The 21,186-nt window shown below is 38.0% G+C and overlaps 1 protein-coding gene across 1 annotated transcript in view; it reads left to right on the forward strand.

The window, feature by feature from the left end:
- LOC307010858 (CUB and sushi domain-containing protein 1) overlaps positions 1-21,186 on the forward strand; it is a 605,591-nt gene that overhangs the window by 550,986 nt on the left and 33,419 nt on the right. The window contains exons 47-55 of the mRNA XM_079635929.1: positions 280-468; positions 1,209-1,355; positions 3,647-3,835; positions 7,282-7,467; positions 9,929-10,123; positions 12,732-12,905; positions 13,487-13,660; positions 17,039-17,212; positions 19,898-20,086. Of these exons, the coding sequence (XP_079492055.1) occupies positions 280-468; positions 1,209-1,355; positions 3,647-3,835; positions 7,282-7,467; positions 9,929-10,123; positions 12,732-12,905; positions 13,487-13,660; positions 17,039-17,212; positions 19,898-20,086 (1,617 nt within the window). The remainder of the gene's footprint in view (positions 1-279; positions 469-1,208; positions 1,356-3,646; positions 3,836-7,281; positions 7,468-9,928; positions 10,124-12,731; positions 12,906-13,486; positions 13,661-17,038; positions 17,213-19,897; positions 20,087-21,186) is intronic.

The following is a 21,186-nucleotide window of genomic DNA, read 5'->3' on the forward strand; positions in this document are numbered from 1 at the left end:
ATGAAGAAGCGATAGTTCTCCTGGTTTGTTTCCTTCACCCTCCCACCCACAAGGCGGATTAACAAAAAGCTTCAACTTACTTTGTTGCTTCCTCAAACCAAGGCTCACGGCCCCTGAGGTGCATCCAGGAGAAGCACTGCACATGTTAGAGAAAGTTTTTAAACTTTACTGTCTTTACTGGAATACTCTGGAGCTTGCATCTTTGTTTGTAGGAAAACCACATTGCGATTTGTAATAATAATAGCCATGATTCATGTGAATGCTGTATCTACCCTACAGCTCAGTGTCCTGCAAATGAGGAGCGATCTGCCTCCTCTGGTGTGATCCTGAGTCCTGGCTTTCCAAAAAACTACCCCAACTCCCAGACCTGCTCTTGGATCATCAGAGTGCAGCCTTCCTTCACCATCTCCATTTTTGTGGAAATGTTCCAGAGCGAGAAGCAGTTTGACGAACTGGAGATGTTTGATGGTAAACGTTACATTTGTTATTGTATCCATACATCAATTTATATTCCACTTATCCTATGTATTATAACATTATATTATATTATATTATAACACATACTAAACAAAAAATACTATTTTTGGTACTTTTTTTTTTACAAAGTAGTACAACTAAAATGTTAATTTGTGACACATTTGACCTATTAATTAAAAAGTAAATTCACACTATTAAAAATTTACAAAACGTCAAGCCAAAAACTGAGATAAAAAAAAAAAAGCTGTGAGCTTGATATTTAGGAGGAATGATTAGGTGGCCTGCATTTGAATCAGAAACACTGAATTTAACACTCGTTTTGAGCATCAATTTGAGCAATTCAAGCGTATCTAAATAGACAGGAGAAGTTTTAAGATATACCATATTACTTAAGCTTCATATTTGATTGGGTGTTAGTTCATTTCAATGTTTGAAATTAATTGTAAAACTATTAAATGCTATTATTGTGGTGTATGTGTGTTTTAGAGCATTTTTAGAGATCTTCAAGAAGCTAGCCAAGTGACAGGGATAAATGGTGTAATGTGTACTGGTACTATTGTAGGTGGAACTTTAAAACGTGGATATGCTGTTTTGTTTGAAGTTTGGTACTTGGCTTGAAAAGTTTGAGAATCACTGGTCCTTCTTAAGGACTCTCTTCTGCCTTGCTGCCCAACAGATCCGTGGTTTGCAATATTTAGCTTTACTTGTTTTTGTGATGTTTTATTTACCAGGGCCATCTGGACAGAGTCCGCTGTTGGTGGCTTTGAGTGGGAACCACTCCACACAATTGAATTTCACTAGCAAAACAAACCAGCTTTACCTCAGATGGTCAACCGATCATGCGACCAGCAAGAAAGGCTTCAAAATACGCTACACAGGTGTGTTAAACATGTTTACCTTTTCATATTTCACAATTTCTTAATGCATCCAGAAGTATTATAGAGTTATTCTATACAACTTGTATTGAAAAAAAAACCAGCAACACTTGTATAATGGAGAAATCTAAGAATCAATAAAATCTTTACACTTTTATTTCTGATGAAGGCCTGTGCACCGGAACACGTTGGCGAATCAAATACTTTTTCTCTAGCTCCATTTGTTTGGTTCTTTGATTTCTCATTTCCACTTTTGATTCATCCAGACATCTTATTCAGGCTTGCATTTTCAATTCTGTCTAAGTCGCCTGTTGGTACATTCAGTAGTATTTATTAATACGTGTGCCAGATTTATTCCGGACTTTTAGCCCTTCAAGGTAGTTGCTTTGGATCCAAATGGGTCAATAAGTGAGGAAGTCAGCCTTTTCTAAGTTGGCCCTCATTAGGCTCGGACCAGACACATCTTACCTCCGGGGAGCCATTGGCAAGTCTGCTGTAATAGTGGTCAAAGATGCAGCAATAAATTTAGCTGAATAACTACCATGTCGTATTCTTCTGACCGACATTTCCACCAATGGCTAAACATGATTTATGGGCCGCAAAGCCAGTGGCCATGATTACTTGGCATCTCTTCACCCGTTCCTCTGCCTCTCTGTCAACGTTTCTTGGTCTCTCTGTTCATTCCAGTTGATCTTTCAGACATGGTGTGCCCTATGCAGGCCCATTATTCCAGTGTGTTGCCACATGTTTCCTGTTTATTGGATTTTGTCAAGAGCAGACAGAAAGAGAAACGACTACATTGCTCAGAGGGATTGTGTTTTTGAAACCCTCAGAGTGGCTACTGTGGATTTAGATTCTTGAGTTGAAATAATCACGGGATGTAGGTAACACTTTTTGATAAATATAACACTTTTATCTCTACAAAACATCTTTCAGAAGCAGCTTCAAGCCCTCCTTGTTTTTCCCGCCTTTCTTAGTCCGTTGGGCTTTCGGAAATTAGAATTCAGTGCCACATGAAGGTTTTTTTTTTTTTTACGCTAGGTCTGGTTAATCACTCGCAGCTAAGTCTAGACCTCTCAGCAGAGTTGGTGTGATGATGCATTTGATTTGATCTGTCTGAAGTGAGATTAAGCTTTGACATCCCTCGAGCTTCTGCTTTCCTTTTTATGATGGGTAAACTTGTATTTGTGTCACATCAAAAACAAGATCTAATGATCTTTTTTTTGTATATATATAACCAGCAAGCTGCATTTTCACATTCGTTTAATCTCCGAATCAAACTTAAACACAGTTTTAAAGACTACATGAAATCAGAATTTGAGATGTATGGCTTTTAGTCCATATCATCTAAATGATCATGTACCACCATAAAAGTTAACAAAATTAACGTACAGAAGAGTAATACATTTAAAATGCGCATAATTGTCTTGCATGGAAACGGACCAAAAATATGGATACACATTTCTGTCTAATAAAAAGCTATCTAGAGAAGTGGAGAACAGGTTTTGCTTTTGTACTCACACTTTACATTGGCCAATTATTGTACAAAGTAAACAGAAATCTCCTAAAAATATATATATTTTTTAAATATACAGTTTTTGGTTTCACTTTATTTTACGGTGTCATTGTTACAGTGTAATTATATATTTAAGAACTGAGTAATATTAATCAACAAAATGTACTTACTATAGGGTTAGGGTAGGATTAAGGTTTGGTTGAGGGTTAGTTGCATGTAATTATGCATCATTTACTGTTATTGCTATGGTAAGTACATGTAACATATGTAACAAGGACACTGTAAAATAAAGTGTTACCTATTTTTTTAAGCTACCAATTTAGGACAGTAAACAAATTGTGGTTGGCACATACCATGTTCATCCTTGTTCCAGCTGAAGCCATATTCAGAGTTGCAAAGATTCATTATGTACTTCTGGTGATTATTTTTTAATGTCACTGACATTTTTTGTATCCAGTAAAATTTTCTAAATACACTTCTTTTCAGAAGCAAACCTATATTAGATAAGGTTTGTAAAGTATGTAAGATTTATGATATATGATATATAACAAGGAATTAAGGCTAGTTTTTGTTTTCCTTTTTTTACCTGAAAAGAGAAAAATTACATTACCACCACATTAAAAAAAATCACATTATACTAAAATCTTCTGAAAGGTTGATCAAGGCCATGATTAGATCTGTATTCAGGACATGTGATGCATGTTTTGACATGGATAACAAAAAGAATGACCCTTAACATCATACTGTACCGAACTGTGATTGTTGCCTTCTCCCGCAGCTGCATACTGCAGTGTGAACGATCCACCCAAGAATGGAGGAGTCATCAATAGAGCGAGAGACCGGCCAGGCAGCAGACTCCAGTATTACTGCAACGCTGGCTATAGGCTCGTGGGTCACAGAAATGCCACATGCAGACTCCATCCCAATGGGCTTTACCAGTGGGACAATCTGGCTCCACTATGCCAAGGTAAATCACACTATTCAGAGACATTCACTGACTCAGTCCCGTCATTCAAATGTTTGGGATTTGCCTTGAAAAGGCGACCTGCCTCCACGCATATGATAAAATGTGTCATTCTGCGGGGCGCTCAAAAGCACCTCCGCACGCCTCGACGAGAAGCCGCTTTTATTCCATTAAACACTTCCGTCGAGGACTGTGCAATGAGATCACGGGTGTCCTTTGTCCCAATGTCATAATGGGGGACTCTTCAGTCACGCTAAGACTAAGACAGAAATGTAATTGAATGTGTTTGATGTGTCGCGGGTTCTCTTAATTTCATTGTTCATGCTTCCTTCCCTGCTCCTTCCTCTTTTATTGAGGTGCTAATTTTATCCTTCAGCCCACGTTGCATTTTGTCTGCCCTTTCTCCTTTCGCACTGAGCCCTCGCGCATTCTGTTCCAGAGCATTGTCAAAGAAAATGGTCTCTTTTGGAGGTTTGCTGTGCGTTCATTAGCAAGACGAGTCATCTTTATATCAGACTGTGCGTATAAATAGAGAGCAAATGAACTGTAGGTCTAATTGTTACAGTTGTTATTTGTGCAGGTTTAAGGCAGGTCATATAAGATGATTTTAAGTATATACTGCACTTTCCTAGTCTGGCTATCACCAGACCAAGCTCAATCTACTCAGTCTACTGCACAAGAGGCGTGATGTACGGGCGTAGTTTAAATGACCCTGTACGCAATTGGATAGTCCTTCAACCAATCAGGCCAACGATCCAGGTGACGTACTTTGCAACGAAAAGTCCAGGCAGGAAACGTGTCAACAAACATGTTGGTTTGGAGCATTGATCAGCGGTTTGTAGAAGCAGCAATGGCATCGAGCGATTTTTGCATGTTGTGCAAAAAATTAAAAACATTAAAGTGAGTGGTATTTACACCCACTCGAGCGATTTGTTTGCTAAACTAAAGAAGCCATCGAGCTTCGTCGAGAGGTTTAAAGGAATTGGATTGGATTAAACCCGCCAATAGCGTGCCAGCTGGATAAGCCAGTTACTGATTGGTCCCCGCAAATGTGTAACGGAAGCAGGATAGAAGAATGTACAGGTTTCCAGCCTGAGCTGCTGGGCGAAATCAAAAGCTGGGTTTGTCTAGCACTTTCCATGAGTAATGTATGCAATAGGGCCTGAGTGAGTCTGAACACTGTTGAAAACTCTGGTTTATGTTTTTTTTTTTTTCATTAACAATTAATAATAAACATTAAAAAAAAAATAGACAAAAATGTAAAATATTTAAGTAAATAAAAAAAAAAAAAGAATGCCAGAATGAATTACAGGTTTGAGAGTAACAAGGTTGCACTTTTAGTCTAAATTTAGTCTAAAACTTATTTTGGAATAAAATGTTAGTTTGTAGTTATTACTTACAATAACTTTGGTAATAAAAGTGAATGGTTGCGCTTGTCTCGATTTGTGTAACAATTGCGAAAGTAAAATCTGATTATTATTTTTTTACTGGTCTCTCAGCAATGGTTAAGACATTTTTAGGAATGCTCTATTTTTTTTTTAGGTAGACAAAATAATGCAGGCTTGCACCCTGTGTGACATTGAATTAAAATTAAAACATTAAATCAAATATGTTATTCTATTTATAGGCAAAGTACAGTATTTCATATATAAAGTGCATAAAAGTTTGCTAATAGTTATCGGTATCTACCACCCAATGCTTTTTCTTTGAGGTTTTTATTTTTATTTATTTTTACTCTAATGTATAGGACCGAAAATGGAGTCAGGACATCAAAACTGCATTCCTTTTTGCAAACAGCTCTTATGAGCTCTTATGTCATGAGCAGGCGCGCTACCCAGTCTGCCACGGGTCAGAGCATTCTAGTGAATGCAAAGCTGCTCCTGACTGCTGCCCAAAAACGTTGCCCAGGGCCTCTGTTAAATTAGCAGCTTTTAAGGACGTTTCACAAAGACGCCAACCAAAGTTTCTATACATTCAACAGCACAAAGATTTTACTCAAGGAATCTTACACAAAGGTAAATGACACTATTCCAAGGACTGGAGGTCATAGCACTAATATCCTTTTACCATTGCACAGAGCTCTGAGTAGCCTTGACTAGGCCCCATTTGTAACGAAGGGCATCTACAATGGGCACTCATGAAGGCCAATCATTTCTTTAAGTGGCCGGAGCAATCCATGCATTCTGCCAGCAGGTCAAACAGAGGTAGAGGAGGGCTCAGGGCCAGCTTTTTATTCCGGATGAGATTTTAATAAGGAAGAGCTTTAATTGGTCCCATTGGTTTTTCTGAATGGTTGCTTGTGTGTGCCTGTAGTAGTTTTAAAGACCTTTTTTTTTTTGTCTTGTTAAAAATAACTAATTTCATATATGAATGGTTGCATATAATAGAGGTCTGCTACACGACCCGAGACCAACAGGACATGACAAACTGTCAGGTTTTAAGCAAGGTTCAGGTCAGTTTTTCTTACAATAAGGTCCTATTAGTTAACATTAGTTAGTGCATTACAGCTAACAATAAGCAATGTTTGTTACAGTATTTATTAATCTTTTTTTATGTTAGTCAATAAAAATACAACCGTTCAGTGTTAGTTAATGTTAGCCCTTAGGTCCATTAAATAATATTAACAAATTAACTTGTAATAAGATTTATAAATATTTTGGTTGATGATTTCTAAACAAAACATTTCCCCATTGGTAATTCATGTTAGCTAATGCAGTTAACATATGGAACCTTATTGTAAAATGTATATATATTATTTTTGTTTATAGTAAAATAAATAAATAAAATAAAACTTTATTGTTCATTACAATTTATGGTTTTACTATCTTCAAGCATTCCTACAAAGCTTCTACTTTCAAGTTAGGCATTCATTGTTACAATGTCGTGCATTTTTATAATATATTATATTTTACATTTATTTCTGTATACATTTTCTATCCCTTATTTATGCATGGTATCTAACAAAAATAAGTTTGCGTAAAGATAACCATTAAAGGCGAGCGATCAACTTCACATTTGATCACTCAACATGTCTTCTGTATTCAGTTATTCAGTGCACACTTCCACATAGTAAAACATCTACAAAACTATTTTAAAAAGCATACAATAGAAACAAACAACCAAAACAAAACAAGGATATTCAAATTCAGAATGTACAATTTATTTTCAATTTAGGTAGGCCTATATTTGGCCCATCTTGACCAATACTGTTCTAATTTATTTAACTGTGTTTTTTAAGAAACTTCCTGTGTTTTAAATGAGTGTTATGCTGCACATCGTTGCTGCTCATGTAACGCTTGCATGTCACAGCAAGACAAGTCACTAGGTATTGAACACTGAATATGATCTTGCTGAATGGGTATTTGAATATACGTTGCTAGGTGCACTGTTGTGTAGATACTCTGTATAGCATGTATCCTCATGCAGTGCTGTTTGTGTCTGATTGGCAGCTGTATCTTGTGGAGTGCCAGAGTCTCCTGCTAACGGATCGTTCCACGGCTTCCAGTACACGGTGGGCAGTAAAGTGCAGTATCAGTGTGAGGAGGGATACAGGCCCGACGCAAGCAGCCTGCTCACCGCTGTCTGCCTGGAGGATGGCACCTGGAGCAACGTGGCACATCCTTCCCGCTGTTTACGTGAGCAAATCAAGTCCTCTGTTTCTATGCCAACAGCATGTTAAAATCTACCGCCTCATTGAACCGCTGCAGTCAGCCGCGTTCTCGCTCGTCTCCCCCTCTGAGAGTATTGTAGGGCAGGTAATTGGCAAAATTAACAATAATGACTTGATTTTTTGTGGTTTGGCATCTCAAACAAGACAAATGGTATGATGTGGCATCTCCCCCCTCTGACCTGAATTACCATTAGCCCACAAAACCAAGCAAAGAGCCCACAGCCAAATAACCGTGTATTATGCATTCAAAGGTCATCATCGACAGGAAGGAGAAAGGATGAGGCTTCTGTCCTGCTACATAACACTATGTCAAGGTGTTCTTTCATTCTAAAGCTTAAAGATGATAGTATGGCACATCCACGGTGTCTCTGACTAGCTGTAAGCTACAGAGATACGATGTATCTTGTGTTTATAATTATCTAAACAAGTGCGAGCTGAGGGATGTGAAACCTTTGTCATGTAGAACATGGAGAAGGAACATAATGTGAGAGAAAACGTGAGGGAAAGATGTTTTAGTCTACTTAAGATCTTGTTTAGTATACCTGACCCAGCTTGCAATCCCCCCCCACCCCAAATTAGATGTGCACCAAATTAAGCTTCCTTTGAATCTGAGCTATGCACTGTGCTGTTCAATCAAAGGACCATCTGTTCCATGCTGGCTTCAATATTGTTACTCTGAAACCTTATGTTTTTACTTCGGTTTTCAGCCACCTTTATATAAACACATTCAAGACGAATCCACATCAATGACATTTTCATATCTTGAATGTGTTCACAAAATGAAACTAAAGCCAAACCATTCCTAGGTTGACTTTCGAAGAGCAAAAACTCTTTCAAAAGTTCTCCTTGTTTGAACGGTCTAATATACGATACAGTAGCAGCGTTTACATGGACCCTAATAATCCATTTCTAATCGGACTAGTTGCACAGTCGTAAATAAGTCACATTTACTGTAACTATATCAATCGGAACGAGTTGGCCAAATCTCATTGAAATTTCTTACGAAAATTTCTCATTTCTAATTCTTTCAATTGGACACTTAATCGATCATATTAAAACTGAAACTTGTAAGTTCTATGCATCTGCAACGACGTATGATGCACAGAATGAGTTGTTGTTGTTCAATATACTGTAAGCTGCATCCCAATTCAGAGGCTGTATCCTTCAAAGGCCTCATTCCAAGGCTGATTGCATCACAGCGGTGCGACTATAACTGTGTCCCAATTCAGAGGCTGCATCCTTTGAAGGCCGTCAAGGTCGGACTGAGCCTTCCAAGGCATGACCATTGAAGTCTCTGTCCTTTGAAGGATGCAGCCTCTGAATTGGGACACAGCTATAGTGTCATAAATGACTTTCATGTCATTCTAAAATTCTCATTCCACTTATCGTCTCTGATGTGCTGCAGGACAATGTCATCTCAGAAGTCCTTGCCTCGGACTCTCATCCACAGACAGTTTGGGCACGGAGAGGGGCATTTTGACTGCTTGATAAATATAAGCAGTACGGCACGAAGCTTCATGTGCTCATCGTCTCCTATAGATTTGTCAAAAAGTACCGACTTCGGTACTGAAAATTTTCAATTGTGACGCTTGAGCACTGAGCAGCAGAATCGTAAACTCCTCTGATTGGCCATGGTGTTCCCACACACTCATCGGATATGTCTGTAATTGGCCACAATGATCAACACACGAGCGTTTGAGAGCACACGGAAGCGTTTGAAAGTGGTTAAAAAACCGGGAGCGGTTGAGCACAAGTAGGCGTCTATCAGCGGACCGGTCCGCTTTCACTCCCGCCTGTATCTCTGTCTGTATATGAGTGTCATTGATGTATATTTACAACATGTTTTTGAAGCCAATCACAATATTTGATGAGTGCGTGAGCACAATGGCCAATCAGAGGTGTTTACGATTCTGCTCAATGGTCACATTTTTGACAACTCTATACTCCTAATCAGGACCCAAAATAGATAAATATAAAGTCTGCTTTTTAAAACACAGAAAAGAAGCAATTGCAGGAGGATGGTTAGTATGCGCCAACAGCAGGAAATATTTGTGAATATTCGGACAGTGAGCGCATGTCAAAAGATCAATTTGCTTGTGACTTATAAACGCTCACATCAACCCATTCACTTTATTTAGCGTTCATGTAAACACAATATTTGGATTCATCAGTCGGATTGATTTCATAATTCCGATTTCATTCATTTAAATAACTGACATTTTAGTGTAACGTACTTTCCTGCATCTAAAAAGCCTTTATATGAAAAAATTAGGTCATAGGAAACATAAATTCATACAAGTGCGTCCAAACTTTTCACTCGTATTGTTTATCTATCCCATAAATCCTGTAAGCTCTAGTTATTCCAGTTTCAGGACCTACAAGGTCATGGTTTTCCATTAATGCGTTCTTTGCCTTCTGTCCTGCAGCGGTTCAGTGCCCAAACATTGAGAGCATGCTCTCAGAACACATGGTGTGGCGTCTCATCTCGGGTTCGCTGAATGAGTTCGGTGCACGGATAATGCTGAGCTGCTCCCCCGGCTACTATCTAGGGGGCAGGAGGACCATCAAGTGCTTAGCTAATGCAACATGGGAAGGGCTGGAGGAGAAGTCCACCTGCAAGAGTAAGAATGCTTTTACACAAACACAACAACACATAGGCTACATTTACAAAGATAGATGCATTTTATGATCCTTGTTTTTGTCCATTTTGAAGCTTGGCTGAATAAATCAGCATTCACTCTCATTGTATGGAAAACAGAAGCTCTATATCATATTATGTGTTTCACAGAAAGAAAATCACATGAAAGTGCATAATTGATGATAACATTTCCATTTTGGGCTGAACTATTCCTTTAAAAAGACCCCACAAAAAAACACAATTGAATTCCATATTCCACTCTTGGGATTTCACGAAAATATCAGTTTGTTAATTACCAAACTGCCTCCATTGTGAGCTAATGAAACAAATTCATTAGGGTAGCTAATATGTCTGAAATCTGTCCGCTCTCTATACCACATCTCGTTTATTTCTCCACTGATCCAAGTGTAATCCTCTGGATTTAGCATGCACGCATAAGACGCCATCCACTGCTTAGTCAGTTCTGATCGTGGCCCGGTTTCCACCGCGGGGACAGGCTGTGTAAACAGTATCATGGTGATTAAGTCTTCGGTGAAAAATGCTTTAACTAATTCGAGGTCAGAGAGTAAATGTAAATATTCTAATCAGAGGCAGCTTAATTTTTAATGTGTTTACGCACCACGGTGAGTAAGTTGTTAATGAAAGGAACAGATGCAAACAGCTGGGGCTTAAATTGTAATTTGACTTCTTAGTATGTCGTAAAAATAAATGAGTGTGGGTTGTATGACTAGCCCCCGCACCTAAAGAATCATTAGTGCTGTTTGCTAAGGCAACCATCACTATTACTTTTGCTCATACTCAGGGTTACTGGATGTGCACAAACCCCTAACCCCAAGTATGAAACTTGTCATGTAATTAATCCTGCATTGTTTGAGCCACAGACGTGAATAAAAGCTCAAATTGTACTTGTTATCGGTGAAGACAGAGATTAAGTGATCAGAAACACTTTAGCAACTTTATACAGAAGTGTAACTCCCTAAAACATATACAGTACTATGCGAAAGTCTTAGGCACGTTAGTATTTTCGACCCCAAATGTTTTTTTTTTTTCAATTCATATATTTGGCTATAGAGTGTCAGTAGGAAATATCAGTTTACATTAGATTCATTGTAATAATCCAGTGAGATTTTTGTATGCTCAAGGAGTCTGACATCAGCCGGGTTCCACATGAAGATCTGATCTCACCGAGTCTGTCTGGGATTACATGAAGAAACTGAAAAAAACTGAGACAGACTAAATCCAGAAGAACTCAAGACGCTTGAAGAAACTTACTTGCAAAGCTACCTGAACAACTATGTGGAAGTGTACTGAGGACAAAAGCTGTTTTAAATGCACAGGGTCATACCAAATACTGATTTGATTTAGTTAATAGAAGTTATTTGATAAATAAAATCTATTTATGACATTATCTTTACAAGCATCCTCACATTACAGCATTTTTACAAAAGTGCTTGAAACTTTTCACAGTAGGCTACTGTAATTTTGCAGGTAAGTTTCTTCAAACGTCTTGGAGACTTTGCCGCAGTTCTTCTGGATTTTGTCTGTCTCAGTTTTTTTTTTTCAGTTTCTTCATGTAATCCCAGACAAACTCGATGATGGTGAGATCAGACCTCCGTGTGGATCACACCGGCTGTTGTCAGACTCCTTGCGCATATACAAATCTGGATTAATTAATTATTACAATTTATGGTAAAAGGAATGTTTGGAAATGTAAACTGTTATTTCCTAGTGACACACTACAGCAAAATAACTGGCTTAAAATTACCATTTAAATTACCATACCATTTTGTTTTGGTTAAAATACTAACGTGATCAATATTTTTAATAAATTAACAATGAACAAAACTTCTACAGCATTTTATTATTTTTTGTTAATTCAAAAAAATAATTAAATCAAAAGTTTGTTAACATAAATGAATGCACAAGGAACATCTGTATTTTTATTAACTAACATTAACAAAAATTTATAAATGTTAATTTATGTTAGTTAATACATTAACTAATGTTAACACATGAGACCTTGTAAAGTGTAAATTGTAAAGTGTCTCCCAAAAGACTGCTAATTTAAATTGCTTGTAATTGTTTACAATACTTTGATTTTGATACTTTGCAAACAGTTGTTGAAGAACAAATATTATTTACTGGCCTTGTTGAGTAACTACATGGAATATTTATACTTCTAAAAATAAGTTTGTCACAATGTAGGGATGTTTTATTTATTTTCTGTGATTCGTCTTTGCTTTATCATCATTGTTTCAAGGTGAGAAAACGTCAAGGTTACCTATTGTAAACCCTTTCCCTGAAGAAGGGAACGGAGACGTTACGTCAGTGACTGACTGATAGGGAATAGTAGTAATAAAGAGTAGATCTTTCCAAACTTTTGACTGGTAGTGTACTTATGTTTCCCTTGCCATGTGCACCATTACATAAACACATCTGTATTGCTTTTAGCCATGCCCCCTTCACCTTCCCATTTCCTGGTAGTCACTAGGAATCAGAGTGACATATTGTGTCCATCATCATCAATGTGACCTTTTTCTCAGATGGAATGACATTTGTATTCAAGATATTGTGCTGACTATTTTCCCCAGTCATTTCCTGTGGGGAGCTTCCATCCCCTGCTAATGGCAAGAAGATGGGAACCCTGACTACATATGGTGCCACGGCTATCTTCATGTGTAACACAGGGTATACTTTAGTGGGCTCACACGTGAGGGAGTGTCAGGCCAATGGTCTCTGGAGTGGAGTTGAGACCAAATGTCTGGGTAAGTAACATCTTTCAGCTGGACTTCTGTTATTGGACGTTATTTATTACCGAGTCATTCATGTGTAGAGAAAAGCAGGTCTGTTTACTGGAGGGAAAGCCTGAGGTTTTCCTAGGCTATTATATTATGCTTGTATAGTTCTAGTTCTTGTACAACACTAAGAACAATATGATTTCCATAAGAAGAACATGTTCCTGGATCAACACTCTTTGTTCTTCTCTAAACAACATAAACTCACATAGTCTTGTGTAGACGATATTGATTTATGACTTCTGTAGTGTTAGATAATACTAGAAAAAGGGAAAATCCTTGAACAAGCAGTGAGTGCAGCTAAACGGAGATATGCCACTGTCTGACGATCGGTGCTGACCCTTGGACACATCACCTGCTGCTTGACCAAACAGCACGGAGGGCATTTCATCAAAATGTCAAGCAGTGACCGCCGGACTGCTCTCTGGAAATAACCAGATGTGTCTGTGCTACACGCCCTGTAAAACTCGTAGTTGAATTTGTGCTTGTTTAGTTACAAGATTTCATTTTCATGGGACGTTTGTTGATTCTGACCTCTAAATGTTTTTCAGCTGGTCATTGTGATTCTCCGGATCCAATTGTTAACGGTCACATCAGTGGTGATGGATCCAGTTATAGGGACACGGTCGTTTATCAGTGCAACCTGGGCTTTCGCCTCATAGGGACGTCGGTTCGCATCTGCCAACAAGACCACAGGTGGTCAGGGCAAGCGCCCGTGTGTGTTCGTAAGTAACTTTTAACACTTTTTTTTTTATGAATCACTTTCATAATAGGTCTGTCAATTGATTTACAATTAAGTCAAGTCAAATTTATTTACATAGCACTTTTCACAACACACATTGTTTTAAAGCAGCTTTACAGGTTAATAATATCTTCATGCCTTATAGTCGCATTTACATCTTGCGACGATACAAGCAATGAAGCAGTTGTAAAAAAAATATATATATATATATATATATATATATATATTAGGGCTGTCCGTTAAACGCATTATTAACGGCGTTAACGCAAACACATTTTAACGGCGTAAATTTTTTTAACGCCTAGCAAACTTTTTACAAATTTTTTTTGTCGTTTTTTTCACATGCTTTTGCAACAACTAGTAACGTTATTAAAACTACAACACCACACCGGATCTAGCTAGACCAGAAACAAAACAACAGCACGCCGCACACACTTGTTTGGGCTTGCGATGCGAACCGGTCAAAGAGTGGACGAGAAGCGCAGCGCCGAGCCGCGTCTAGGACAACTCATATCGCACATCGGACGCGCACTTTCGCAGTTTATGGCCAGCAATAAAAACGCTGAATGGCGCTGCCGGTGTGTGTACACTCATAGAGAATAATGTGTTCGAATTTTAAATACGAGGCGCGGCGCTTGTCGTCCGGTGTGCGACGACCCCCTTTAACGTTACGTTTTGAGTGGATGAATGATGAGCGCGAGACGCCGAAATGGATGCCAATAAGATCCTGAATGGAAAGTTTACTTTTAAAAAGTTGCCAAATGGTTCAATTGACAAGACTAAAGTGATCTGTGTGGTAGGGGTGGGCGCTATACCGGTATGAACGTGACAACCGGTATTATGTTGTGCCATGATATGGATTTTGCGATACCGAGAATACCATTTGATATTCATAAATTCAAAATTTGTAGTTATATATTGTTTTGTTCAATTTGGTGCTCTTTTACAACTTTTAACACTACTAATGACGACACAGAATCGAGGCTGAACTGAACGTTTAACCCTCTCCTCTACTGTGTCCAACTCGCGGGATGCACAGGCATTAATCAAACACAGAGAGCATGGTAACAGTCCAAGTTAATAGAGCACAAACCCGCCTACTTTAACACAACAGCAAGAAAGCGCGCATATTTGCAAACGCATGAGATTTAACAGAGCTTCCAACGCATTCCTCGCGCCACAGGAATTTTTTACGCGCGTAACGCGTCTTTGCATTCACTCAACATTGAAATCACTCGCGCCTGACGCGCTATTCGCGTCAGGTGTGAACGTGCCATTACACTTTCACACACATCCATTTTCTCAAGCACAGAAAAATCGCGAAGCAAAGAGGACACGGTGACCAACAGACAAGACAGAGCAGGTTACTTATGATATAAAAAGTTTCAGCTCTCAGATTCTGTCAATTTTATTACGAAATTCAAACAATATTTTTTTCCGCTTGTAAATGTGTGACATATCCTATAGCGCATCAGTTCAAGCGACACGTGAACCGATCATCTCTGCAAATAAACACGAATGAACAATGTTGAGAGATACAACTTACCGAAATGTTTATTCCTCATACTCATACATAATATGTGTTTAGTGTTTTTCAACCACGGTAAGAGGTCAATAACAGCTGGAGAACAATTATGTCATAACATTTACCTCAGGAAAACCATTTAATGACCATATATAGAACGTTAGTTGGCTAGAAAAAAAAACAGCTATATAGAGTATTTTGCTAAATATGTGCACTACACATTTATTATATATATATATTTTTAATTCATTAAATAAAGTTGTTATAATAAACGCATTATATTTCAATTATAGGCTACTACCAGCTGTTATAGGGCTCTCTGTGTTTGCAGCATTAGGTGAGGGTTTTTTTTCTTGTGAAAATTAACACCCATCTTGTGTAGCCTACCTAATATTTATCCAAATGAGTCAATATTATCAAATCACAAGAATTGAATTGAAATCGTGAAATTTGTGTCAAGCAATAATACAAAACCATAGCTTACCAGAAATTGTAGGTACCATGTAAACATTTTACCCCCATTGAAATTGTAAAAGAGTTTTCATTTCTATGTCCAATAAAATCCTTCACCTTTTTCTAGTTATATAGGGTTTAAATGCATATTTTGCCTGTCATTTAACTAAGGTGGAATTTTTTTTCTCATATCGCGATATAATATCGATATCGTCCGGACATCGAAAAATATCGTGATATGTATTTTTGCTCATATCACCCACCCCTACCGTGTGGTGTGGCGTTGTGAACTGAGCTATCATCGTCCAGTCTGAAATACCACTTGATGGTCAAGCACACACACCGCTGATGCGTTTCTACGTCCACTCGTCAATATCAGTAACGTCACCTCGTCAGTATTTCTTTCACCCTTTTATTGATGGACAGTGTTACATTGTGTGAGAGATTATTACTCCAAGTGAGAATGTTAGTGTAAAATTGAACACAGTATTCCAATGTTGTTTTCAATAAAAAACATTTGCACAAAGCAAGCCGATCCACTTTTCCATGTTGATAAGAGCATTAAAATGAGAAAAAATAATGGAACAAAAAGAAATCAAGAGACATTTAGAATAGATAAAAAATATGTGATTAATCGCGAGTTAACTATGACATTAATGTGATTAATCGCGATTAAATATGTTAATCGTTTGACAGCCCTATATATATTTTTGTCCATCAAAATACATTTTACAGATGAACACAACTTTTATGAAATTTGAAGCCTAAATACAGCCTCCAGAGGTAAAAAGCTAAAGCTAGTCTATAAACGAACTACACAACGGTCCTATAATTTCAACGTCACCATCACTAAGCTTCTAAAAAATCTGTCAACTTTTATATTTATCTTTTCCTAGAAAGTTTGAGTTAGAATAGTTTATGAGCACACTTATATGTATAACTAGCCTGTAAAAGCGGTAAGAACTTACCTGTTCGTATGATGATGTTTAATGTTCCTGACAGCCTCTGTAGCCACTTGTTAGCAAATGACTTTTTCAAGACACGTAAAAGCTTTCAAAAAACCCATTGACTTTGGGACGAGTGAATCGTAAGTGCTAAAATCATTTTACATGCATATACTATTTGTATGCAAATAAAGTTGTATATTATATGTATCTAACTTTATATAAAGAGTTGTGTGATATCACAGTTTTACTGTATGTATCAGGGGTGTGCAGCGGAGCCTGTATCTGTATCTGTAACAATCTCAAAATTATTTGTATCTCTATTCAGATACAACCCTACTTTCCACAAAAAATGTGTGTAATGTAACTTCTACATATGCACAAGCCCTATCAGCAGCTTAAAAAAGGAAGTGATGGATTGTTATTTTTTTCTTCACAGCCATAACTTGCGGTCATCCTGGAAACCCTGCGAACGGTCGGACAAATGGCAGCGAGTTTAATCTCAACGACGTGGTCAACTTCACCTGCAACACGGGGTATTTGTTGCACGGTGCACCCAGAGCACAGTGTCGCATGAACGGGCAGTGGAGCAACCCTCTTCCTGTGTGCAAGGGTACGAACCTTTCAAGAAAAAGATTTTACTGTATATCAAATGCTTTCAGGCAGCCTGTTCCCTTGTTCAGAATCTCAACAGAGACACAGCCTTGAACACCATCTTGTTATGCGAGAAGCTCCTTAGGAAGGCTGTTTAACACCCACAGCTCATGGGCTTAGCTTTAACAGAGCGAAACCAGCATCTGTGCTCAGCAGTCTGAGTCAGCCAGTGAATGACAAGAAGCAATGTGCAAATAATTCTCTGTGTGTCATTTCCCATCTTGAAGTGTTGATTTGAAAGTCAAATGGGTCTGCAGCAACCCGTGTGACATCGTGGGATGCTTTCTGACATTAAGTAGGAGTAACCGTGCACATCTTGTCACTTTAATGATTAATTAATGTGCGAAGGAAGTTGTTGATGTTGGCCTGGTGAAATTGAATCGTGACGGCAAATGGAGGCAGGTCAACGCATCTAAGATGGACAATTCCCCACTGGCACGAGCAGAGCCCAGGGACAAAGCACTCAGCAGAAAGAAAAGCTGACATGCCTCTGACCAGATGCATTGTTCCATAAAACAAGTCCAAAATTAGGTTGATGTTAGCTTTGTCTTTTCGCCTGCATTTTGCTGTGCTGTGGTCCAGGTTAATAGTTTTGACAAAAAAACAAAAAAAAACATGCATTTACGAGTAGAAAAAGAGGTAACTTTATTATTGCGTTGATTGTAAGTTGCTGAATAATAATAATAGACATGTAAAATTGCCATACCCAATTGTCAAAAAAGGCATACACAAATAATAGTGTAGAATTGTCATTTACAACTGAAAAGGGTAGAATATAATTGTTGTTGCACTTTATTTTGATGGTCCCCTCTAGACAATGTCTTTACTATAAGTAACGCTGCACTGACATTAGAGAATTAGTAGAGTATTAGTAGACTCACTGTCTTCTTAATATCTGATAACACTTTATTTTGATGATCCCCCTAAAGACATTCTACTGATTATAAGTAACTTCGTCAACTTATTCTACAAACCCTAACCCTTACTTCTACTGACCCTAACAAAATCCAAACATTTTACTAATACTTTACTCAACTAATACTCTACTGAGACTTAGTTGACATTTAGGTGCAATGTTACTTATAGTCAACAGAATGTATTAAGGGGACCATCAGTAGAAAGTGTAACCACAATGATAGATGAGGTGACACAAAGGTTAGAACTCTTAATACACACACTTTTAAAAGAGAACTCCGGTCAATTTTAACATTGATCTAATTTTTTTGTACATTTGGAGTGCTGTCAATACAGAGAACAACGACAAAAATCGGTGTTGCCTACACTGTGTTATCCTCTTTTTAAAATTTGCACCCTGTTGACTTCAATGGGGCATGTTATAAACCTGCTTTTAGCCTCTTAACATCTTTGACGTGTCATTACAAGTGCCCAGCCATGTTAGATGATTCCTTCAGAGTGAACACGAGTGAATCTGACTGCAGTAGATGTGAAAGATATGAATAAAAATTATGTTATATCAGCCAGCGCAAATACCTGTATTTACATCCTGTTTTCGGTCGAAGTCCAAAGTAGTCGATTGTCGAGTTCACGCGCGTGATCATAGGTAACTAAAGCAGGTTTATAACGTGCCCCATTGAAGTCAATAGGGTGCAAATTTTGCAAATTTCGGTGTAGGCAACACCGATTTTTATCGTTGTTCTCCGTATTGACAGCACTCCAAATTTACAAAAAAATGAGTTCAATGTTAAAATTGACCAGAGTTCTCCTTTAATATAGAATTGCACAAATAATTGACACACACATGAGAAATGTAGCACTGTGATATGGATTTAAAAAAAGTATAATTGATAAAAAGCATAGAAGTGGAGTTGTCACTTGTCACAAACAATAAAAAAAAACATTACATTTTCACAAGCTATTTTTTATTGTTTTCCAGCTGTCAATCATTATAAGCCTTATTCTTACTCTGAGCTGTGTCCCTCTAAAAATTCTTTTTTTCAAGAGGTGCCCAGATCAAATCATGATGTCTCAAAAGTAAAACAACACACCAATAACAGGTGCCAATTATCAACTTTTTAGCTGCTTGTCCGCCCACTTTTCCTCTCCCAGGGGGCTTAATGGAGTGCCGAGACATTGACAGCTGCCACCGAGGCAAGGCAGTCTAGTTGGTTTCCCCTGGACATGTCTTTTTTTTCTTTTTCTTTTTTTAATTGCGAAGGGCAGTAACTGAAATTGTAACTGCATGGCCAACACAGCATGCCAGCCAAGAACAGCATGTACCCGTTTCAGGCACAGACAACTGTAATATGACCACATCTGTCAGAATCTGACAAGACGGTCTAGAAAGAATCAGCTTCATGTGTAAAATATCATTGACTGTGTGAACAGATATGTCAACGTTGGATCAGAATGCACTCACAATGTGTTCCAGGTATGCATGGGAAAAACAAAAGCCCATTGACTGTTGAGGAAGTGCAGAGATAAAAGGCAAAGAAAGTTCTGAAGGAGCTCTTATAATCCATATCTTCAAAAAGAAAGTGTGGTTTGCGGTTTGTAGTTGATTGAAATTGCTCCAGAGGCTGCAGCAGCAATCCTACTGTTCAGTCTCCTCCATTGATTTCTTCTGTCTTTCCTCACTCTTGCTTCCCTGTCAGACATTAAGCATCTGGCTGTTTTTATCTTGCAGTGGTAAACTGCTCTGATCCGGGCTTTGTGGAGAATGCCATTCGTCACTCTCAGCAGCGCTACACAGAGAGCTTCAACTACAGAAACACCGTGATGTATCACTGCAAGAGAGGCTTCTATCTGCTCGGCTCCTCCGTTCTCACCTGTCGGTCAAACGGCTTCTGGGACAGATCACTTCCTAAGTGCCTTAGTGAGTGATAGTCTGGTATTTCGTCCAATACGCTCTTCTAGAGAAGGATACAGTATTGAAAATGAAAAAAAAAATATTCAAATTTTGTTTCATTTTCAGTAATATCCAATATGCTGATAACAAGCTCAATTAATTTGAGAAGCACAATTATAAGATATTAAGAGGTTGAGAATGTATTTATTATTTGCCACTGGGACAAGATAAACCTGAGATATGTTCTCTAAAAAATAAGCCTTATTATAGACAATTAATTTAGACTTTTAGATATGTTTTTCTGATTTTTATTATGAAGTGCTTGTGCACTAAAGGGAATACATTTAGATATGTACCTTTTTCAGAGAGGGCTGACAGTGTGGTGTGCTTTACAATGGTGAAAGTAACAATAACTGTTCAACTGTCAGCACACTAAAGTCGTGAGACGTTACATCTCTAAATTCATCTACTTAAAAGCTCTACCACAGCCATAAAGAACCACTTTAGTAAACAAGACAATTACTGCACTGTCAAACTGTTCTCTAAATAGTTGGTCAATGTACAAATGCAGACGGACATCTTTTTGCCATTGTCTCGCACCTCTATTTTTTCAGCATCTCATGCTGCGAGCATTGTTTTTTTTGGGGGGGTGTATTTTTAACTTGACACATTATATGTCGAGTTAAAAATAGTTAAACTTTTAAAAACACATCTCACCCCTCCTTTGTTATGTTCCACTTTGTTGTTCTCCATCCAGCTGTCCTAATGGAAGCATACGGCCTGTTATCACCTCTTAGGAAGCACATCTGATTGGTGTCTGGACATGACTATGTGTGGAATAGTATAATACCCAATTAAATCTACCCTTTCTGCACTATATAGTTTGTATACGGTGTACTGTATGCATGGAACACCCAGACGTCTGACCAAACTACATTTGCCAATTTAACATTATGCAACACATATTACTGCACTGCATGGAATACCGTATCCTACAATGCAGTGTGGTTGACTTGACAATTATTTTCCATTGTAATGGATGAACCAGAATCAATACCAGCTGTTATTTTTAACATCTCCTTCTTTGACTATTTGGTCAGACTGCCAAATGTCATTTTTAAACTAAA

Source organism: Phoxinus phoxinus (genome assembly GCF_949152265.1).
Source record: "Phoxinus phoxinus genome assembly, chromosome: 14".
NCBI lineage: Eukaryota > Metazoa > Chordata > Actinopteri > Cypriniformes > Leuciscidae > Phoxinus > Phoxinus phoxinus.